Source organism: Callorhinus ursinus, unplaced genomic scaffold (genome assembly GCF_003265705.2).
Source record: "Callorhinus ursinus isolate GAN/ISIS: 27379988/994484 unplaced genomic scaffold, GSC_fseal_2.0 scaffold6, whole genome shotgun sequence".
Taxonomy (NCBI): Eukaryota; Metazoa; Chordata; class Mammalia; order Carnivora; family Otariidae; genus Callorhinus; species Callorhinus ursinus.
Window position 1 is genome coordinate 52,637,252 of NW_027397068.1, and position 21,046 is coordinate 52,658,297.

The window sequence follows — 21,046 nt, forward strand, 5'->3', positions numbered from 1 at the left end:
GAGCTTTCCCCAAACACAGACAGGCTGAGGCAATACCACTCAGAAATTTTAATGGCGAACTAAAGAGAGATCAGGCAATGAGCCATAGGATCTTAAGCTCAAAGTCAGCCCAGAGAGACAAGTCACAAAATAGCAGCAAGAGTACCTCTAGCTGTAAGGAAGGGAGAGCAGAAGCAATGGGATTGAGAACGACCATCTACATGGAGAGGAGAAGGAAATGGACGGAAATAGAAATGGCACGCCAAGGGGGTCATTAGCAGCCGAAGCTAAGAAGGCGTGTACAAACTCCTGGAACATGAAGTAATCAGAATCCCACACAAGTTTCAGTCTCTGTGGGGCTCGGCTAGGCACTGTGGCTGGAATTCCATAAGACCCCACCTCCGTCAGGTACGTGAAGCCACCTCCAAGGTGCCCCCAGAACTTCGACTGCCCTTTTTAAAGTGTGTTGATGCCTTTCAATCAAAAGCGCCTCACTTCAGAATCCATCCTAGAAACAATTCCTTACGCACCGATGAGGTAATTCGTTGTAAGAATGAACCGATGGACAAGTTTATATATTAAAAATATAATAATAGGGTGCCTGGGTGGCTCAGTTGGTTAAGCGACTGCCTTCGGCTCAGGTCATGATCCTGGAGTCCCAGGATCGAGTCCCGCATCGGGCTCCCTGCTCAGCAGGGAGTCTGCCTCTCCCTCTGACCTCCTTCCCTCTCATGCTCTCTCTCTACCAGTCTCTCTCTCTCTAATAAATAAATAAAAAATCTTAAAAAATTAAAAAAATATTATAATAATATTGAAACGGGTTCCCTTTCTCAAGCTGAATTCTTCTACTTTGTGTAAGGAACGTGGTAGGGTGTCATTTATCCTCATTTAACTTTAAGAAACGAGATTTTTATTATGCTCGTTTCTATCTCCTATTGTACATTTTGTTACCGCATCATTAAAATTAAATTCCTCAATCAGGCTGTGATAATTACAGTTTCTAGGATTCTATTACAATCAGTGTAGCACCAAGTTCTCTCCCTCCGTATGGTTTCATTTGGGAACTCCCTCTCATGTTTATGTTTTCATGAGACAAGATTATATTGAAAAGCTTGAAAGTTGTCATTAAGGGAATTAAAACGAGACTGGGAATAATTATAAACTTTGTTTCTTTTCTTACCACCAACTAAATTACACCCAAAGTAAAGATTCACAGGCAATATCATAATAACATGAAAATATGTTCAAGAAGAAAAATGTGAGTTATTCAGAAGTTGGAAGCTTATCTTAGTGAAAAATCAGCTACATGTTTGCCAGCAGTTGAAACAGCAAACTTTTTTTTGACATTAGCTTTGTTTTCACAACAGACGAACATGTTGCTTCCGGCTTTTTGATGTGTGGGCCACTGTGCTACAAAGGAACGCTGTCTGCTTGGAAGTGTTTTCTGTCTGGGGCAGTTCATCCACTTACATGACCGTTACTTCTGTTCGAATCCGTGTGTCCACGTGCACGCATGAACGTGCTTACACAAATGAGCATCTCCGGTGTCAGGGAGTCTGATTCAGCATCCAAAGGGTGCATTTGACAGTGCGCCTCTCCTGAGCAGAGCACCATCCAGATTCTGCTGCAAAGGTACTCTCTATTCTTTATCCTTTAAACTTCCTCAGAAATGATGAGTGGACTTCAGAAGGATGTTATAGGTCCAAAGGGCTTTTGTGGGCTGGTTTGGGGACCTGACCAACATCTGCACTTTTGGTCTTGTTTAAAAGGGGTAGGCTTGGACACCTGGGTGGCTCAGTTGGTTAAGTGCCTAACTCTTGATTTCAGCTCAGGTCATGATCTCAGGGTCATGAGATCGAGTCCCGCAACGGGCTCTGCGCTGGGTGTAGAGCCTGATTGAGATGCTCTCTCTCCCTCTCCCTTGGCCCCTCCCCCCTTAAAAAAGGGGGTGGGTTTTAATGTAAAGATGTATCCAGAGATATTTAATACAACAAAAAGAATTACTTCCATCCGGCTGTGGAAAAAACTTAAAGGATTACTTAAAGAATGACTTCCATCTAGTTGTAGAAAAGAACTTAAGAGATTACGGACAACTATGATTAGCCTGCTTGATAATGGTCACAACAACAATAATAATAGTTAACATTTGTGAAACACTCTATCAGTCTCTCAGTTGCTCATGATCTCAGTTATTCCCTATAGAAACTCCATGAGGTAGATACCAGCGTTTCCTCTATTCCTAATCTATAGATTAGGAAATTCAGCCTCAGAGACGTTAAGTAACTTGCCTAAATCGCACAGCCTGTTAAATGGTAAAGCCAGGCCTCGGGCAGAGAGCGGCAAGCTGAGGCTGAGCCCAGGCTCCTGATCATTGCTTTCTCTTGCCTCAATCGGCTGGAAGAGCCAGCAGTGAGCCTGGATCGGAACCTGCTCTCCCACCAGGCCACCATGTGATGTCACAGCAAGGGATTCACAGCATCCTTAGTGATACAGTCAGAAGGGCCCTTGCTATCAGTGGATGATTTGGGATTCAGCATGTGATTCTGATCCACAGTTTCTGGTCTTCACTGGTCCCTTCGTGCTGGTGCACCAAGGCACGCCCTCTGATGACTGCTTTTAAGATTGTTTTTTCTTTCTCCTTTTATAGAGAACGTTCAGGCGTGCTGAAAAAAACCAGGAAGCCACAGACAACTGAATAGGATTAACCAACTGCGAAATGTAAGAATTTCAGCCCACTTATGGAAGTGAAGTCTCCTGCCAGGCTCGGTGCCGAGAGCTGGGACCCTGACCATGAGCAAGGCAGTCCTGCCGGACGGACCTTCAAAAACCCCAAACAAGCAAATGCTTTCTGCACTGGAAGAGCTTGTCCCTTGGGATGATTATGAGATTTAGGCAATCCCTGCGTCCAGCGTGTTTCTGACCTGAAACAGGCATCTCACACTAGCGGCCACAGTTCGGAGAAGCCTTCGCTCCGCAGCAGCTAACGGTGATTTCCTTTCCTTCCTCCACGGCCAGCAGCAGCTCTCCCCTGTTTTTTCCACCAGCCCTTGTCACCATCTGGGAGCTGTCACCCAGGGAGAAGAGCGGGGTGGTGCTTAGGAGCACAGATCCTGAAGTCAGACTATCTGGGTCTAAATCCTTGACTCCACTGCTTAGGGCTGTGTGGCCCTGGCAAGTTACTCAACTTCTCTGTGCCTCTGTGTCCTCGTGTGCAAAATGAGGACACTAGAACTATTACTACAGTGCTATTGCCATGAGGCTTGAGTGAGTCAATACACATGAAATACTAAGAACAATACCTGGCCCATACAGAGTGTCTGCTATCATTAGTATATGTTGACTATGTTTGCTATTACTACTATGTCATTGTATATGCCACTACTACTCCTAAATATTTACTAATATTCATTGTTTTTCTTCCTCTGCTAGAATGCCAGCTTCAGTGCAATATTTCTTTTCCCCAGTTTTGTTCACTGTAATGTCCACAGCACATAGACGAGTGCCTGGCATTCAGCAGATGCTTAGTAAGTATTTGTTGAATGAATGTACGACCTCCAACTGCTGCCCAGGTGCTCCTTCCATCTAAGTTTGGTTCCCCTTCTTATTTCATGTCATCCGATCCCCGGTCCTTGAATGACCAGAGTGAGCAGAAGGAAAGAGAAGAGAGGAAGCTGAAGGTTCATAATTGCTCCCGTCTCCTCCACATCTCCCACCATTCCTGTGCAGCACCCTCGGCGCTCACCCTACCCCAGCTCAGAGCCCCGGCTGTCCCTCAGCCTGGAGCCCCCACTTCCTGGTCCTCCAGGAACTGGTGAGGCAGCTTTCCTCTAGGACCCATGCAGGGTCTTCCCAGAAAGGGTAGCTGGTGCTCATCCCAGTTCTCCTCATATCAGAGACCCTGCTGGCACACATGTGGCCTTTGACTCTTCCTACAGGATCAAAAGAGGTGCTCATTAGAGAGTTGCTAGGGCGACAGAATCAGTGGAGAAACTTCGTGGGGCTCTCAAGATAAAGACAAGAGCCAAGAAGGAGAGTCTTGCCCCGTTTATATCCCAGCACAGCTGAAAACAGGGAGAAGGCTGGACTGAGAGACAAACTTGACCCGACTCCTCTAGATCCACCTTTTTTTTTTTTAAGATCTTATTTTTATTTATTTGACAGAGAGAGAGAGCGAGAGAGGGAACACAAGCAGGGGGAGCGGGAGAGGGAGAAGCAGACTCCCGGCCAAGCAAGGAGCCTGATGTGGGGCTCGATCCCAGGACCCTGGAACCATGACCTGAGCCGAAGGTAGAGGCTCAACGACTGAGCCACCCAGGTGCCCTAGCTCACCCTTTTCGCAGCTGTTTTCCCAAGACAGAAGGTAGGAAAGAAGGCCTAGGCAGGGAGGGTGGCTGGAGGCCACGGGAGCCCGAGCAGACAAGACCCTGATGCCCTTGCCACCGAAAGGAAGTAACAGGGGTCATCCCGGGGGCCAAGCATGTCTGTGGAGGCTGATATCCTCAAGAGACGTGAGCGTCTGCTCACAGGAGGCAGCACTGGAGGCCTGGAGCTGGGGGAAACCCCATTTGTACTGGGGCAGAACTGGGGAGGGGATTCTTCCTCGGATCTGTAAGCAGGATCCTGGGGAACATATTTTCCTAGGTATTATGGACCGAACCGTGTCCCCGCCCCCTAGCCCCAAGTAGAAGCCCTAACCTCCAATGTGATTGTAGGTGGAGAAAGGGTCTTAGGAGGTAATTAAGGATGAGTGTGATCACAACAGTGGGGCCCTAATCCAACAGGGCTGCTGTTCTTGTAGGAAGAGGAAGCGACACCCTCCAGGGTGCACAAGGGTAAAAGGCTGGGCCAGGACAGGGCAAGACAGTGCCGTCTGCAAGCCAAGGAGAGAGGCCCCAGGAGAAACCGAACCCCCCGACACCCTGCTCTTAGACCTTCTGCCTCCAGAACTGTGAGAAACAAATTTCTGTGGTTTAAGCTACTCAGCCGCTGGGACTCTGTTATGGCAGGCCCAGCTAACGAATATACCGGGGAGTGAGAGTTTGACCAGCGTTGTCTTTTCACAGCACATACAGCCTCCCGACACACTATATAATTTACTTGTTATCGCCCAGCACCCTCCGTCCGTCTGGATGTAGCCCCACGAGCACGGGGGTCCTTGTTGTGTTTGCAAATATTTCCTAAATGCTCAGAGGAGACTGGCAGGGAGCCTTGTGCTACCATCGGAATTAGGAAGTCACGTGGCCCAATGGGTAAGTGTTGATCGAATCAATAAACAAATGAATGGAGGGTAAAAGGAGCTTGCAGGCTAGTTGGACTTGGCCACCATGAAAAAGTTGTGACTTACAAATAGCTATGTTCAAAAATGCGGTTTCTACGTCAGGGATTTGCCCTTTTCCCTCTCCTGGGTAGGTTTGATTCATCATCAAGAACTCTACAGCTTCCTCAAGCCTCCACGTCGCTTGTGACAGTGCCAAGGGGTTAAGACAGAGGTAAGAGACGTCAACTCTGGGAAACGAAGTATCCACGAGAGGTTTTACCTGAGCCAAAGATTCCATTAAGTTTCTCACAACTTTGTCTTGGTCTTCCGTCAGGATCCTATGAAGGGTGGCCCGTCTCTCACTGTCCTTCCTCAGCATAAAGAATCCAGAATCTTTTTCTTCAGGGGAAGGCGGAGCGCTATGGTCTTCAAAATTTTCATCTGGAATGCTGGAAGAATTTAGACAGCATAAATCACACCGTCCTTTCTAAAAGGACACACAACACACTTCTTTCACCCAAAGTTGGTCAGGTCTTTACCCCAAAAAGAGTGTCCGTATTCCTTTCACGTCTCTTTCTCCGCAGGACTTGGCTCTCGTTTTGAAGGAGAAGGGGTCCACCTTTAACTCTGCATCGGGAGAAACAGAGCCGTACTCACTGCTGCCGCTTGTGTCCCCGACCAGGACTGGCACAGGCAAGGATATGCTTCGAAGATACTCTGCTTGTCATGAGACGGGAGGACATGGTCATGAATGCTTTCAAAAATGTACACATACTAAACACTCACCCAAAGGCAGTAACATTCGTTATCAAGTTATCAAGACGTGTCTCACTCCAATGACTAGTGAAATTATGCTAAGAGGCTGGTCAGGGATCCCACGCTCCATATATAACCCATGCAGGGGGTGGATGGCGGAAGGGTCTCCCAGGCCCTGGAAGGAGTATCTCAGGGCCACGAAACAGCGGAAGAAGCACCAGGCCCAGAGGTCCTGGGTTCCAATCCCCTCACTGGGGCGCTTGGGGGGCTCGGTCAGTTAAGCGTCTGCCTTCAGCTCAGGTCATGATCTCAGGGTCCTGGGATGGAGCCCCACGTTGGGCTCAGTGGAGAGTCTATTTCTCCCTCTCCCCTTGCCCCTGCTGTGCTCTCTCTCAAATAAATGAAATCTTTAAAAATAAAATAAAGGATCAAGTTTGTATTTTTTTCACCATGGTCCCCACAGGCTTAAGGGTCCTCCTTAGCATCTCGGGGCTGCCCTAGCTGGGGTGAGTGAGGATTGTGTGATTCTAGAACACAGGTTTCAACCGTGTTTTGCCTAAAACAAATATGCTCAGTCGGTCATGTATTGGGGTTCTGCTTAAAGAGTCATATGAAAAAGGGTTCTTTGCTAAATACAAATTTTGGAAATCAACAGACCACATGATCTCTTAGGTCTGTATCAACAAGGGCCCCAGGCTTGTCAAAGACATGGGATGGTCATTCAGCAGTGGACTCCTGCCTCTGTTCGAGGTGACTGCAAATCAGCAATGTAAGGATGAACTGCGAGGGGCGGAGGCAGCGGGCCATCAACATTGATCAGACAGATGGACATGTTTGAGAAGCACTCATCTGATCTACAAATATATGAAAGCCAAACAGACCTTCCCTTTCTTTTGTTCACCCCTTCCTCCAACTATCTATGGATTCTCTCCCTTATGATTCCACATATATAGATATGTTTTATTATATATTATTTATATACTTGGAAGAAAATATACCATATTATGAATGGTAGTTATTTCTAGAAGATGTGATTTGGGGTGATTGTGATTTTCTTTCACTTTTCCAAAATTTCCAAACCTTCTACAATAAAAAAGTATTATTTTTGTAAGCAGAAAAATATGTTATTAAAAATATTTTTCACAAGTAAATACTCAACAGGCAGTAACACCATATTACCAAGAACTTGATTTACCTAATAACACACTTAGTGATGATCCAGAAGATTAAAAAAAAAAAAAATCCCATTACATAGCAGGAAGTGACATTTCTCTGAAAATGGATTGCCTGACCACACCTACCACTGGGAAGCTTTTCCAAGCTGCTGAGTCTTAGAAAAAGAGTTTTGTTAGCCATTATCTAGGAGCTTCCTTAATCATAGACTCTTGCAGGTAGGACACGTCCTACCCCTTGGTTATATCAAAGACGTCATGTAGGACCATTCTATTCTTCTATCCCACTTGTAGCGCAGGTGAAGAAAGCAGGTATTAGAGGGAGACTTCGCTTTGGTTTCAACTGTAGGGAGGAAGAAGAGATGTATACAGCTTCCTGGGATAGTTCATCTCTGAGGAAACCTCCCCAGCAATCAGTAAACTAGAAAGTCTCCCAAGGATGAATTGGCTGACCCGCCTGCTGTCATTGAATTTGCCGCACTGCTGAATCACTAGAAGGTAGGAACTGAGATGAAGCTAGGGAGAGCTGTTTTGGGTTTACCAGTTTAACCCCACAATGCCTTAGTTAAATGTATAGGGGTGTGCAAATGGCCACACGGAAAAGATATGGCAGGGGAAAGTGCCTGCATGCAGCATTGCCCAAATTTACTTGACCATGGGACGCCCTTTTTCCTGGGACAGCTCATGGACCCAGCATTTCGTGGACTAGATTTTAGGAAGTGCCGCTCTAGCAGAAAGCAAATGAGCAACCTCTTGCTGATAATAGTAAGATTGTCTAAGAGGAGACAGGTTCGTCAGGGGGCCCAAAGAGGACTGCATTTGAGAGGACACTTCTGGGAGTTTTCAAGATCTAGAATGTGCTTTGTTTCGCTTCGCACTTCTGGGGATAGATTGCAGAATGGATAAAACATCATCTGCTAGCTTGGCCAAATATGGACTTAAAGCACGGGAGCACAGCTTGCATTGCTCTTAGGTATCAAGCCCTTAAGGCTAAATGCTACTGGTAGAAAAAGCTAGCTGAAGAAAGCTCTCACCCTTCTCTTGGCTTGGTGGAATGGCCAACATCTTCGTAAGGAAGGCACAAAAGGCCTGCCGTGGAGGTCGCTGCGGACCCCTAGGACCCAGTGAGTGTATCTTTGCCAGCTTATAGAATGGTGATCCTCTCTCAACGTATGTTCCATGCAGAAATGGAGGCACGCATCGCTTACATGCCTAAGACAAAACTGTTGTTTCTTGGGACTAAATTCTATCTAGAATGCCACCAGGTGAGGAGTTTCTATCACGTGTTTCTGTATATAAGTGCCTGTGCACATATGTGTATCTAAAGGACAGAGGGAGTGAGGATTTGACTTGTCCTGCTTTTTGGCCACATTATGTGATCTGATAACCCAGTACTGAGAAGGCCTGTGTCGTACCTGTGAATTTTAGGGTTGCTCTGGGTACCGACTGCCTAAAGGGAAGTCTCATGAGGTAACACTGTATATGTTTAAGGATGAAATCCAGTGCCCAGGGTCATTATGGCTCATCTAGGAAATAAAGGGACTTGCAGATATTTTGCATGCCCTGTGTGCACAGCCCTGAATCCCTCCTCTACCAGATTTTAAGTTTAATCTTAAATTCGATTACCCTTCTCTGTTGGGCTCATGCAGTCATTCATCCAGCATATATTTACCAGATATCTAATATTTGTTGGGTAGCCAACAGGACTCGCTGCTGGACTGAAATGAAGGTATGAAAGGGAGGAATCAAAAATGACCCTGAAGTTTCTGGCTTAAGAAATGAATGAATGAATGAACTACTTATATACTAAGATGAAGAGGAATACAGGCTAAAGGGGAAGTTATTTTTAGTGGGGAAGGGGCTGTGATTTGAGCATTCAGTTTGAGACATTAAGGCCATGGGATGAGTCTGGAGCTCAGAAGAGAAGACGGAGCTGGAGGCATAACCCTAGTAGTCCCCTGCCTAGAGATGGTATTTAAAGCAAAGGACAACATAATTTAGGGAGGGAAGAGGAGAGAGCAGAGGACCTGCTCTCGTAAGAACACCAATATTTAGAGGAAAGGGAGGCAGCAAAGGAGAACGACAAGGAGAAGCCATGAAGCTAGAGGGAAACAGGAGAACGGGGCGTCATGGAAGCCCACAGAGGAGAGGGCTAACAGAAGAGAGGAGTATCTGGGCCAAAAGCCACTGAGAAGATGAGTAAATTCAGAATTTGGCCAAAGAGATCTCATTAGTGACCCTGAACAGGGCAGGTTCAAAGGTCAGTGACACCAGGCACCAGACACAATGTAGGGCAGACCCTAGATTGGTGGGAAAGAAGAAGTGGGGAAGATCGGGTGACACTGCCCTTCAAGACCTAAAGCTGGGAAGAGGAGCAAAAAAACTGGGGTGTTAGCCAATGAGGCAGTGTGCAGTCTCAGGGGAAAGATCAGTTTATGACAGAAAACACTAGAGCATGGGTAAGTGGGAGTTATTTGGAGAGGGGGAAGCTGAAGAAGTCAGGGGTGCGTGGGATCCAGAAGCCAACTGGGGGTTCGCCTTCTTTAGGCAAATGAATGCTCTCTCCTCTGTAAGGGTGGGAAGGGGGAGAAAAGGGGATGCTAAGGCAGGTAAGTGTGCACATTCTTGGTGGAAACGGGATGAAATCCACTCCTGAAATTTCTAGCTTCTCAAGTTATAAAAGATTTCCAGGTAAGTGAGAAAGCGTAATGCCTTTCTGGGGAGCAGCTCAGTTATAACTGTTACCACAGAAGCATGCTGACGGTTTCTGGATAGCACAGAGGTCTCAAGTCCCTCGATACCAGCTCACATACGTTGAGGTACTGGAGCCTCCAGATGTAAGAGAGAAGCCTGGCAGGAGTTCACTCACTGGCCTGTGTGCTAATGCCTTGTCAATGTTTTCTTCAAGATTTTATTTATTTATTTATTTGAGGGAGAGGGCATGAGCAGTGGGGGAAGAGCAGAGCAAGAGGGAGAAGCTCTTGGGGCTCACCGTGGGGCTTGATCCCAGGGCCCTGAGATGACGACCTGAGCTGAAGGCAGATGCTTAACCAACTGAGGCACCCAGGTGCCCCGTGTCTTGTCAACTCTTAAGAAACCTTTTGCTGTGGGGCTGGCCGTGGAGAGTCTTAAAGAGGCTGGATGGATTTCTTTGAGGATGGGAAATGTCACTCCGGAAGGGTGATTCTTGTTGCTCTTTTGTGGGAGCTGATGGGTAAGGGTATGAATCTAGAATTCCCTAAAAAGAGGGCTTTATTAGGGGTAGACTGGAGTGGGGAGAGAGCACATGGCCAGTCTGTGGGTCCCAGATTGCTGGGAGCTTCTGCCTAGGGGAGGGAGATGGCTCTAACTTCAGGGAATTGGATATGTCCCTGCTCTGGGAAAAGGGGAATGTTCTAAATTCCTCCCATCACTATGAGAGCTGCCTCAGATCCTAATAGCTATTCAAGAGCACCAGAGACGGTCAAGGTTCTCCAAGTTCAGGACAATCTGGGGACAAAGCTCAGCAGCCTCCTAACTGTCACCTTGTCTCCTGGCTCCGATTGCCCAAATCTCAAAGGTTCTCACACTTTAGTGAGCATAAAAGTCCTCAGGTTGTTTACTTAAAAGTATAGCATTCCAGGTTATAGCTCTAGATTCTGGGAAGGACCAGGAATCTTAATTTTTAACAAACATTCCAAGTGACCCATGCAGGCAGATTTGGGCCTGAGTCACGCCTATATTTCGAGTGCCTAGACCCTATATTCTGAGTGCCAAGTGCATAGCAGAGATTTAAAGGGTTACTGAGTGAATGTTATTAAATAAACGATTCTTCACACAGCTCTCAGAATGACCCATCAATAGCCTCATTGTTCAATATGGTAGCTGCTAGCCACATGTGCTTATTTACATGAACACTTCAATAAAATTAAAATTCAGTGCTTCAATCAAGGTAGCCACATTTCAAGTGTTTAATAGCACATACGCTTAGTGGCTAATGGCTTGGACAGTGTAGACAGAGGACGTTTCTATTATCATAAAATTACAGACCCCGTGATTTTAATTCCAGATTGAAGTCTTTCCCTGGCTCTCCCCTCCTGTTTGATAATTCTCATAGGGAGTCCTGTGGGATATGCTCCTGCTCACCACCTCCAGCTTCAACTCTTCCCCATGTATTTTAAGCACCAGCAGAGCTGAGCCACCTCCTGTTCCCTTCACGCACAGTGGGGTGTCACGCTTACTGCATTCACTCATTCTAGGACTGACCTCACCTGGCTCCCCACTCCCCATCCGCGACTCCCTCTGGACTGACTAAATTACATGACAGTGTCGTGGATTTATTCCTTGTCTCCCCTACAAGAACAACAACCTTCTTAAGGTCAGGAACTATACTTTTCTCATCCTTATATATTCAGGGCCTAGCATATTTCCTGTGCACACAGTGGATGCACAACAAGTGTTTATTAGGTTAAAACAAATTACTTAATTCTCTGGGTCTCTGTGTGGCAATGGAGAGCAGTCCAGTATTGGACAAGTCACGTCCCCCTATGAGGGAAGGAGGTCCTCCTCCTCATCATCCTCCCACTCCTCCTTTGAGGGGAGCCGAGGGTAGCTGTTGAAGGTGGGGGCCCCTCGAGGTCGGGCAGTGGCCTCTCCTCTGGACAGAAGCTGTATATGACCTGTAAAGACCCCTAGAAAAGGAAGAGTCCTGAAGTTTGCATTCATTTAGGAGAGGTAAGACCAGGTTTATCGTTTGTAGTCTTAATTAACAGGAGGCACGAAGTGCTCTGTAACACCTAAGAACAATCATAAATGGGATTTTAGCTGCTAATTGAGTTAGCACATCTGTTTTTGCTTTCCTAGGGAGGAGAGGGGGTTCTGAAGGAATGAGCCCAGCCAGGCTTGCAGCTGCACACATCCTTGGTACCCGGGGGCCTCCCATGGAGGCAAAAAGCAGAGGATGAGGCTTTTTAAATGGGAAATCTAGAGCTTATCACACGATGATACACCAAACTTCAGCTCAATGGGCAATACAAAAATGAACTCACCATTTGATCCGGCTGAAAGGGCTGTGGGAAGAAGAGCAAACAGCAACATAAGTACACATTGGGTTTGTTGTTAAAAAGAGATAACAAAAAAGTGGATGCTTGAAATGGGATCAATGTCCTTTGGAAAAATTCAATCTGTCTACCCTCATCCCAAATAAACACAAAAATGTCAACAACAAAGGGATCATTTACTTGCTTTTCCTTTCTGAAATGAGTTATGGAAATTATTGCAAAAGACAATTTATATTTTTACACTGCTGTTTTATTTATAACTGGCAATCTTCTTTTCTTTTCTTTTTTTTCTTTCTTTCATTTTGCAGGAGGTTAGTTAGTCAGAAAGATATCCTCTAAGAGGCAATAGGTATTTTCCTCAAATTAAAAGAACATAGAATCTGGATGGCTTGGAAGTTTTAACGGCTCCATAACAGCTCCGTAGCCCATCAGTGGTGATTTAGAGTTTCAGCTCGAAAAGGCTATATTTCACCCTTTTAACACTTTAACCTCTGTATCAGTGATGTGAGATTGCTATAGATGCTGATATAGGACCTACAGACTAACCAGGTGATGAAAGACTATTATGTATGAGGTCCTAGCATTCGTGAAATTGATGGTGAGGCAGCTTCCTGATACCAAAACTGAATGCCTTAAGCACATTGTGCTAATGTTTACACCAATTTCCAGTGACATCTATAAGCAGATTACTTTACTTCTGGAAAAATCTTTCATCTTAAAAGCTTAGGGCTTAGTGACTCTGACCCGTATCCACATACCTGAAAGCTTAGGTTGTGTCTTTTTCTTTTTGCTTGAAACTTTTAAGAACTCATCAACAAGCAAGTCATTAGCACAGGCTCTCTTGTCAGGGTCTGGTTCAAAACACTTCAGTATGAATGCCTTGGCCTCTGCTGACATGGACTCTGGGATCTCCGGGTGGACTTTAAACATTCCCACCTAAGACACAACACATGTAGCTTCTGAGTGACCATCTCATCACATGAGCTCCAGGATCGAAAACTTGGTCCCCTAGCACAACAAAATCCTTTACTATATTCTACAGACTCATGCCTTTCCTCAAACTGTGATAGGATTTTTTTTTCCCCTCTAGGTTATAGAAAGTTTCCAGAGTGTTTTTGTAACTTTATCAGTGACATACACCAAGCAATTATGTTAAGACCATAGACAGCACTATGAAGAAAGAATTCAGTCCTTGACACTTTAGGACACGTTAGCACACTGGCACGCAAGAAAGAGATTTTTAACTGAGACCGTTGTGTTGACCATAAAAGCTATGTGCCAGGAACTGTGCTTGGCTTTTTGATTTATGAATTCTACTGAATACTCCCAACAACCCAGTGGATTAAATATTATCCCTGTTATAACAATGACAAAAATGAGTCTCAGAGGAGTGAGTGATCCATCCTAGAAAGGCAGGTCTGGGATTCAAACCTTAATTTGTCTGGCCTAAAGCCTGTGTTCTTTCCCCTATGCTGTGAGTCCTGAATATTTTTCCTGCCTCAGATTGCCCATACAAAGAGATACTTTAAAATTAAACACAGAATTTTTATAACAATTAGAATTTTCTTCTCACTGCTGCCATTCTAATATTTTTTTTAATAATGTTTTCATGTAGTTAGTAGAGAAAATTTTCTAAGGAAATTTTTTTTGTTATTATGTAGCTTATAAAAGTGTATTATTATATAAACAATAATATACAGTTATTTGTAGTAATTATATAGCCTTTACTATATGTCAGACACTATTCTAAGTGTTTTGCACATATTATCTCATACACGTCTCAAAAAACCTTTATTAGATTGGTACTATTTTTATACCCATTTTACAGATTAGGAAAATGTGGTACAAGAGGGTTAAGCAATTTGCCCAAAGTCATCAAAGAGTCTGACTGTGTTGAAGCCTAGATTCAAACACTGTAAATCAGTGCTAGAGTCTATGTCATCTCTTCTAAAGCATATTGTATAATAATCCCTACACCGACGGGTAATAGAGCAGCATTTCAGAGTGAAATCCTAGAGATGGGTGAAAACTTGAAACACTGACCAAGAAGAGAAAGATACCCATTTATATCGAGAAAGGCAGCTCTCTTAGCAGCTCTCATTGCCCTTCCAGTTTGGTTACAGTCCTCATTTCTGTATCAGCGGTATCCCATCAGATCATTTTCAAGCTGAAGGGAAGCCAAGTTTCCTACACAAGCAGAAGGTATGTGACACATGGCCCCTCATGAGAGAGGCTATTCACAGCGGAATAAGTGATAGAAACATTGTCCGCGGCAGGGAAAGAAATCACAAATTCTCATCGGAAGTCTTCTGCCTTAGAGAACAGCAGATGGGTGAGCTTTACTTCTTGGGAAACAGGGGCTCAGTTTGAACCTTCCTCTGGCTTGGCAGTGTGGCAGGCGAGGACAGGTGGGGCCGGCAGGGACTCAGGGCAGGTCACTGCTTTGCTCAGTCCCTGGACTCCGAGGCTGTGGCCCCTGGGCTCTGTCAGCCCTATTTCCATATTCAGTGCTCCCTATTTTGGGAGGTGGGCTGCTTCCCCCTCCCAGGAGAGTTACGAATGAAAGGCAAAGTAAGTGGCTAGAAGAGTAGCTATAATAAGAATACGACTGGCACCCTTAAAATAGCAATTACTGCCCACCCCTTTCTTAATGGAGCCTCCAAACTCTTATGATAGAGAAGGAAAATATTGCTTTGATTTAATACTTAAATGAAGTAAAAATGTCCTTATATCTCCCTCCATGGAAGATTTCCAGACTATTTCCCAAAGAGCTTAAATCGTCATCCCACTTCCAATCGTTATTTATGCTGCATTGTGAAAAGGCGGTTAGACAAAGTTACATGGAATCTCACTTGATAGCTGAGAAATCTAAGGCAGGGAGATCCTCAGTATGAGGCATACGCACTGACTTGGAGGGGAGTGAATCTTCTTGACTTCACTGAGTTCTGAGAGCACATTCAATGTGCTTACTTAGGCTACTTCCCTTTTGCCTAAAAAAATATCATACACATACACGGAACATCCAATAGCTTTATCCAATGGTTTTTAAGACATTTAAGACATATGAAATGTGACCTTGAACATAGCTGCTTGTGGTTCTCCCAGTTCATAAAAAGGTGGTTTCCCTGTGGCCATTTCGATGATGGTGCAGCCCAAAGACCAGATGTCTGCTGCTTTCCCGTAGCCTCGTGGACCTTTGTCTATGATTTCTGGTGCCATATACTGAAGGGTACCTGGGGATAATTCAAACACACTTCCACTTGAGAAAACAGATGAACATCTAATGACAGCTTTAATTGTCCACATAAATAAGACAACTTTAGAAGCATGATTCAGGTCTTAATATTTCATCTTTCTTGAGTTCCAGTTTTCTCTGTCATTAATAAAAGTGGAGATAGCAGTTATTATAGTGCATTTTATCAGGGATGTAAGAATAGCTTGCCAACATGATCTGGTCATGAATAGATACTTTCTCATCTCCTAGACAGTAGAGTATAAATGAGGCATCATTTTATTGGGACCTCTTAGAAACTTCTAAGAATGAGTCATTTGAAAACAACAGAGAATATATCAACACACACTTTTTGCAATTAGTTTTTCAAATACGTGAAGATTCCTATTATGTATACTTCTAATCTTTGCAGGAAAAGTCTAGGTCAATCATCCATTCTTCCTAGATCTATATTTCTCAATTTCTGAATTGAGTGCTTAATTCTTCTGTTTTGATTCTTATTTCTAAATCACAAAAGCATGAAGATTCTAAAAGCCATTGTTAAAAATTATGTAAGTCATTTTTTGGTTTATTTTATTCTGTAAATCAAATATATATGGCTTCTGCTGTGTGCCTGTGGTCCATGGAATAACAGGTTTAATGGATCAAAGACAGGTCAGGAGCCATCGCTACAGACAAATCATCAGGCACAGAGTGAAGAAGAATACAATGAAACATAGGAGATTTAAAAGGCTACATGGAATCAGAGAGTTGAAGAGCGTGGTATGATGGAAAGAACACTAAACGGGGAGCCAAGAATGTTTGGCTCTAGCTCTGGTCTGGTATATCTCAGATAAACACCCAACGGCAGTTGTCTCAGTGGCTTGAGCGAGAGGCTGAGTTGGCTTCTAATACCCCCTCGAATGATTCCCCCAAATCCAACAATGAGTCAGAAGTGTGAACAGGAACAGATTATTGCCACATCCCCTGCTACTGATAGACTCATACAAATGATAGAATCAGCAAACAGGAACTCATCCAAGATGCCATATTCAAGTATTTCAAATCCTGAGGCATTTGCTAAAAGAGCTACTTCAGTATTTTCTGATTCATAACCAAACTGACAGACATTTTGATAAATAGAGACACCTTTTATGAACGCCTCATGCATGATTTATAGGTGAAACTGCTCTGTACCATTCCTCTAAGTTGCTCCTAGGAAGCCCACCAACATAGGCTAGAAACTGGCTGTTTGTTGTTCAAAAGACCAAATAAAAGTATATTATTTTTGTCAAGTATTGGCATCTTGCCAGGTTATCCTCCGGCTCTCATTATTATGTGGCAGGAGCTCATGTTCAAGTTCACATATGACTGTACATGTCTGCTGTCGGCTTAAATCAGCAACACTATTAGAGGGAAGCATTTTACCTGGCCAAGGGTAAGGTAACTACATTCCTCAAATCACCTACCCTTAGGAGAAAATTGCTATGATTTCTTTATTTTTAGATGATGAACTAGAGTGACTGGATGGGTTTTTTTTTTTTTATGATGTAAATAAAATCCAATGGTCTTTTAGAAAATACATGTTTAAGTCTACCACTCGGTTTTTCTTGTATTCTAAAATAGAATTGATGAGAGAATTTAAGTTGTACTAATATCTGAGTAGAAATTACAACTGATTAAAATATAGTGAACTTTAAAAATTGAACAATTCAAGTAAAATCTTAACACATTATGCAATGTTTCTATGTATCAGATAATATTTCGAAGAGCCCTATCTGCTAGTTGTGTTTAATTATCCTCCACAGAGCAAGTGCCAAAAAAAAAGGTTTAGTTATGTATTCATATCTGCTCTCTTTATTATGACATATAATATTTTATATAAAGAGATTTACAGAGCTAGATAATGAAGACACAAGCCAATCTGTACATTAGCCTAAGGAAAACAAGAGTATTGACTCTAAAATCCATACCTTATATAGCTTCATTCCAAAGTTTTAAAAAATTACTTTAAAATAATCTTTAGAATTGCAATCACCCATGAAACCACTACAATTTAGTGGCTAAAAGTGTGAACTTTGACATCCCACTTAATCCACTCATTCATTCAGCAGATTTATATCAAGTGCCTACTGTGGGCCAGACACTTAGAATATAGCAGTGGAATAAGCAGAAATCCTGGGCTCATAGAGCTTGCATTTTTTGCAATGGGAGACAGACATTAAAGTATAGCATAATAAATCAGTAAATTATATAGTATGTTAGAAAGTGATGTGTCAATGGCACACACACACACACACACACACACACACACACACACAAACAAACGTAGGGAAGGGGGATCAAGAGTGTCCAGGGAGGGCTGCCCCATCAATAGGGCCGTCATGGTAGGCTCGCTGAGATGACATCTAAGATAAAACTTGAAAGGAGAGGGATTTAGCTACGCAGATAGCTGGGAGAATAGTGTTACTAGCAGAAGGAAGAGCATGTGCAAAGGCCTTGAGGCATGGTACAATGAAGGAAATGCAGGAAGGCCAGTGTTTCTGGCACAGAGGGAGCAAGGGCTAAGAGTAGGAAATGAGGTCTAAAAGGTAATGGACTCGGAATCAGGTCAGAGCCTTGTCCACCATATTAGGACTTCGGCATTTGTTTGCTCTGAAAGGAACAGAAAGCCACTAAAGTCTCTGAGTAACAGGGCTTGATTTATGTTTTAAAAGGACCACTCTGGCTGCAGTGTTAAGAGTAGACAGTAGGAGGCAAGAGCCCAAGCAAGGAGAACAGGCTTTGGAGGTGATGCAGTTGAGAGCGGAGGGTGGCAGAGTGGAGGCAGCGAGGAGTGGTCCAGTTTTGGACACCTTCTGAAGGTAGAGCCAGTAGGCTTCCTTGTGGATTGGGTTGGGGTGCGAGAAAAGAGAGGCACCAAGGATCCCTCTAAGTTTTGGGTGGCCATCAACTGAGAGGGAGAAGAGTGTGGGTGGAACAGGTTTGGGGAGAAGATAATTAGTTCCATTTGGCATGTTAGGTCTAGTTTAAATTGTAGCCCTATTACATACTAGCACTATGACCTTGGGCAAGTTATTCAACCTCTTTGAACCTTAATTTTGCATTGTAAATTGGGATACTGATTCCAAAGAATTAGAGCTGATATATGAATTTCAGTGAAATACGTAAAGCACTTAACACAGTCAGGTAGTTAGTAAGCACTCTGTAAATGGTGGGTGATGCTGCCCTCCCTCTCAGCAAATCACCAAACAGATCAATGTCTTTCCAGTCAGTTCATCAGAAGTTGACTGAGCACCTGTGAGGCCTATGGCCATGAGCGGATCAAGGTGTGCCCCTCCAAGTCCTCTTGATCAGCCCTGGAGACCAACCAGGCACATTAGTGACATGCGTCACTCCGGTGAGGCCAGTGTGAGAAACGCAAACAAAGGGCTCTGGGAGGACTGCTTTACTACAACTCCTTTGGGGATTAAAAAAACAAACAAACATGTCTTTAGGATAAGCAGAAGACATTAAATTAACATCTTGCCCAAATAAAATGTCCGAAAGTAGGGATTCTCCCATCAGAAGTTACCGAGTCTTGGCAACATTTAAAATGTCTCTTGCCAAATTGAGAGAGTATGAGGAAAGAAATGGAAAGACATTTAAAGTTACTAGTAGGTTGGAATTAATTTTGTTCAAAAAAATACAATTTAAATGTGTTTAATGCTGTGCCCTGAAAGACCCATTGCTGTGAGTGTAGGAATTGGGTCAGAGGTGTTATTGACTGAATGTTCTGAGGAGAAAATTTACAGAATTTCTCTCTCTCCTTTTCCCCTTCCAGGCTACCAGAACAGCTACATCAGCAAGGTGGAGAGGAAGATGGACTAGAGCAAGAAGGTCAAAGCAAAGAGCAAAGGGTAGATTAAAAATCCAAGTTCTATCATTTACAAGGTGTTGTGACCTCTAGCTGTGACCTCTCTTCTCTCTCTCAATCTCCTCATCTGCAAAACTGAGGTACCACCACCGACCTCACAGAATTCAGAAATGGGGGATATCTGGCCATCTTGCTTTATGTTAGACTACAGATTATTCATTACCTTTAAATTACTCTTTCTCTGATGATAATAACAAGGCCTTAGCACTTCGTGAGAATCAGCAGAGTTGAGTGGTAAGAATTTCTAGTGGAGACCAGAGTCAAAGCTCCAGGTGCCTTCCTGTAACTGTGGGGCAGTCAGTCATCTCTCTGAGCCTTGGTTTCCTCTTGTTACCTTTTTGGCAATCACTTTGTCTCCACTCCCGCAGGACTTTGTTCAGAGGTAGCTTGGTGGCTGGATTGCCTAATTCTCAGGCATGCTCTCTCCCCACCCCAATTCTGAGTTGGTGAGTCACTTCCTCTTTCTGAATTGAAATTCTACGGGTTATTTATATTGTGAGTAGGAAATAGGCCACAGGGAGTAAACAGATTAGGAACTCATAGTTCAAATGGGAAGTGATTAAGGTATGAGTAAGAATCACAGAGATGTTGGGCTAAAAACATGTTTAAAAAAAAAAATCTTGTCAGGTTTATAGTGGTTATAGCCAACCAGGAGAGAAGTAATGACACGAAGGGGAAAACAAGTTGAGAGTTAAAAAAAAAAATTTTTCAGTGGCATTAAGCAGGAGACTGAGCAAATCATAGAAATACAAGATGAGAAAAGAGCCAGATCAAATTCTGCATAACATTTTTCAATGAGCATCAAAATACACTCACATTAATGTCTGTGAGAACCCAGACTGACTTTATCTCTCACATTAGGCTCTAATGCAGCAATTATTTCTTTAATTACATAAGATCTGTATCATCACTGCCAAAACATACCAGTAAAAGTTTCAGTACATGGGTTTATGCCAGCGAGCCTCTTTGATGTCCCGAAGTCTGAGATCTTGAGAACACCACTATAGGTATTAATCAACACATTGTCGCCCTAGAGAACAAAAGACTTGAATCAAAAATGTTCTTTCTTCCATTACTGTTTGTGGTTGGCTCGTAAGTCCAATAAGAAAAGGTATCCTTAGAGCAAACAAGGACTCACTCTGCGCTCTTCATTAATAGTTAACCTCGAGAGTGAATTCTTGACACCGTTTTTGTTTACATATTATCACTTCACAACCTGCTAACTCAGGCCACAAGGTCCTAACAGGTGCCTGGCTAGCGCTTGCTGTGGTTTGCAAACCGTAGGGGCTATCTGTGTGTGATAACTAAGGTATTCATGACTTCCTAGTCATTTTATTTTATTTTCTGCTGTTGTTCTTCTTTTCCTGGAATATTTAGGGATATGGCAAATCAACGAGAGCTGGGTTGATTTGGGGATAGTAATAGTAACTTCCTTTCCATAGTTCTGCCTTTGTCAGAAATTTATTAGTTCTGAATTTTCTCTTTTTAAAGGGAATCAAATAAGTTATTTAATTTTAGTTCTAAAAGCGAGTAGGTGATACTTGTCAGAAGAGGGAATCTTTTTTTTTTTTTTTTTTTTCCCCTCCCTCCTAATCATTCATCCATTGATGTAGTAGATATTTACTGAGTAGCTACCCTGGGCAAGGATACAAAGATTGAGCAACCTGTGAGCGCCTCAGGAGCAGGGACCCTATCCTGTCCAATTTTGTCCTGCTG

General features: G+C 43.6%; 1 protein-coding gene and 1 long non-coding RNA gene across 8 annotated transcripts in view; one reads left to right on the forward strand and one right to left on the reverse strand.

Moving 5' to 3' along the window:
- The window catches only part of MAP3K5 (mitogen-activated protein kinase kinase kinase 5), a 193,967-nt gene that overhangs the window by 22,887 nt on the left and 150,034 nt on the right, over positions 1-21,046 (reverse strand). For all 4 annotated transcript variants that reach the window (XR_012378591.1, XM_025865908.1, XM_073893975.1 and 1 more), the window contains exons 18-23: positions 20,255-20,360; positions 15,279-15,436; positions 12,962-13,139; positions 12,192-12,212; positions 5,776-5,953; positions 5,517-5,685 (exon numbers count right to left, since the gene is read on the reverse strand). Coding sequence is in view for 3 of the 4 variants with exons in the window: in XM_025865908.1 (XP_025721693.1) it covers positions 5,517-5,685; positions 5,776-5,953; positions 12,192-12,212; positions 12,962-13,139; positions 15,279-15,436; positions 20,255-20,360 (810 nt within the window). In the remaining variant the exon portion in view is untranslated. The remainder of the gene's footprint in view (positions 1-5,516; positions 5,686-5,775; positions 5,954-12,191; positions 12,213-12,961; positions 13,140-15,278; positions 15,437-20,254; positions 20,361-21,046) is intronic.
- Positions 1,481-5,545, forward strand: LOC141372998 (uncharacterized). 4 transcript variants are annotated; one of them, XR_012378592.1, is made up of 7 exons: positions 1,481-1,611; positions 2,627-2,697; positions 3,409-3,503; positions 4,141-4,339; positions 4,761-4,927; positions 5,043-5,228; positions 5,389-5,545. It is a non-coding gene; the product is annotated as an uncharacterized lncRNA (long non-coding RNA). The 4 variants fall into 4 exon arrangements; XR_012378595.1 differs by having other exon boundaries at positions 4,141-4,266; XR_012378593.1 differs by having other exon boundaries at positions 3,444-3,503.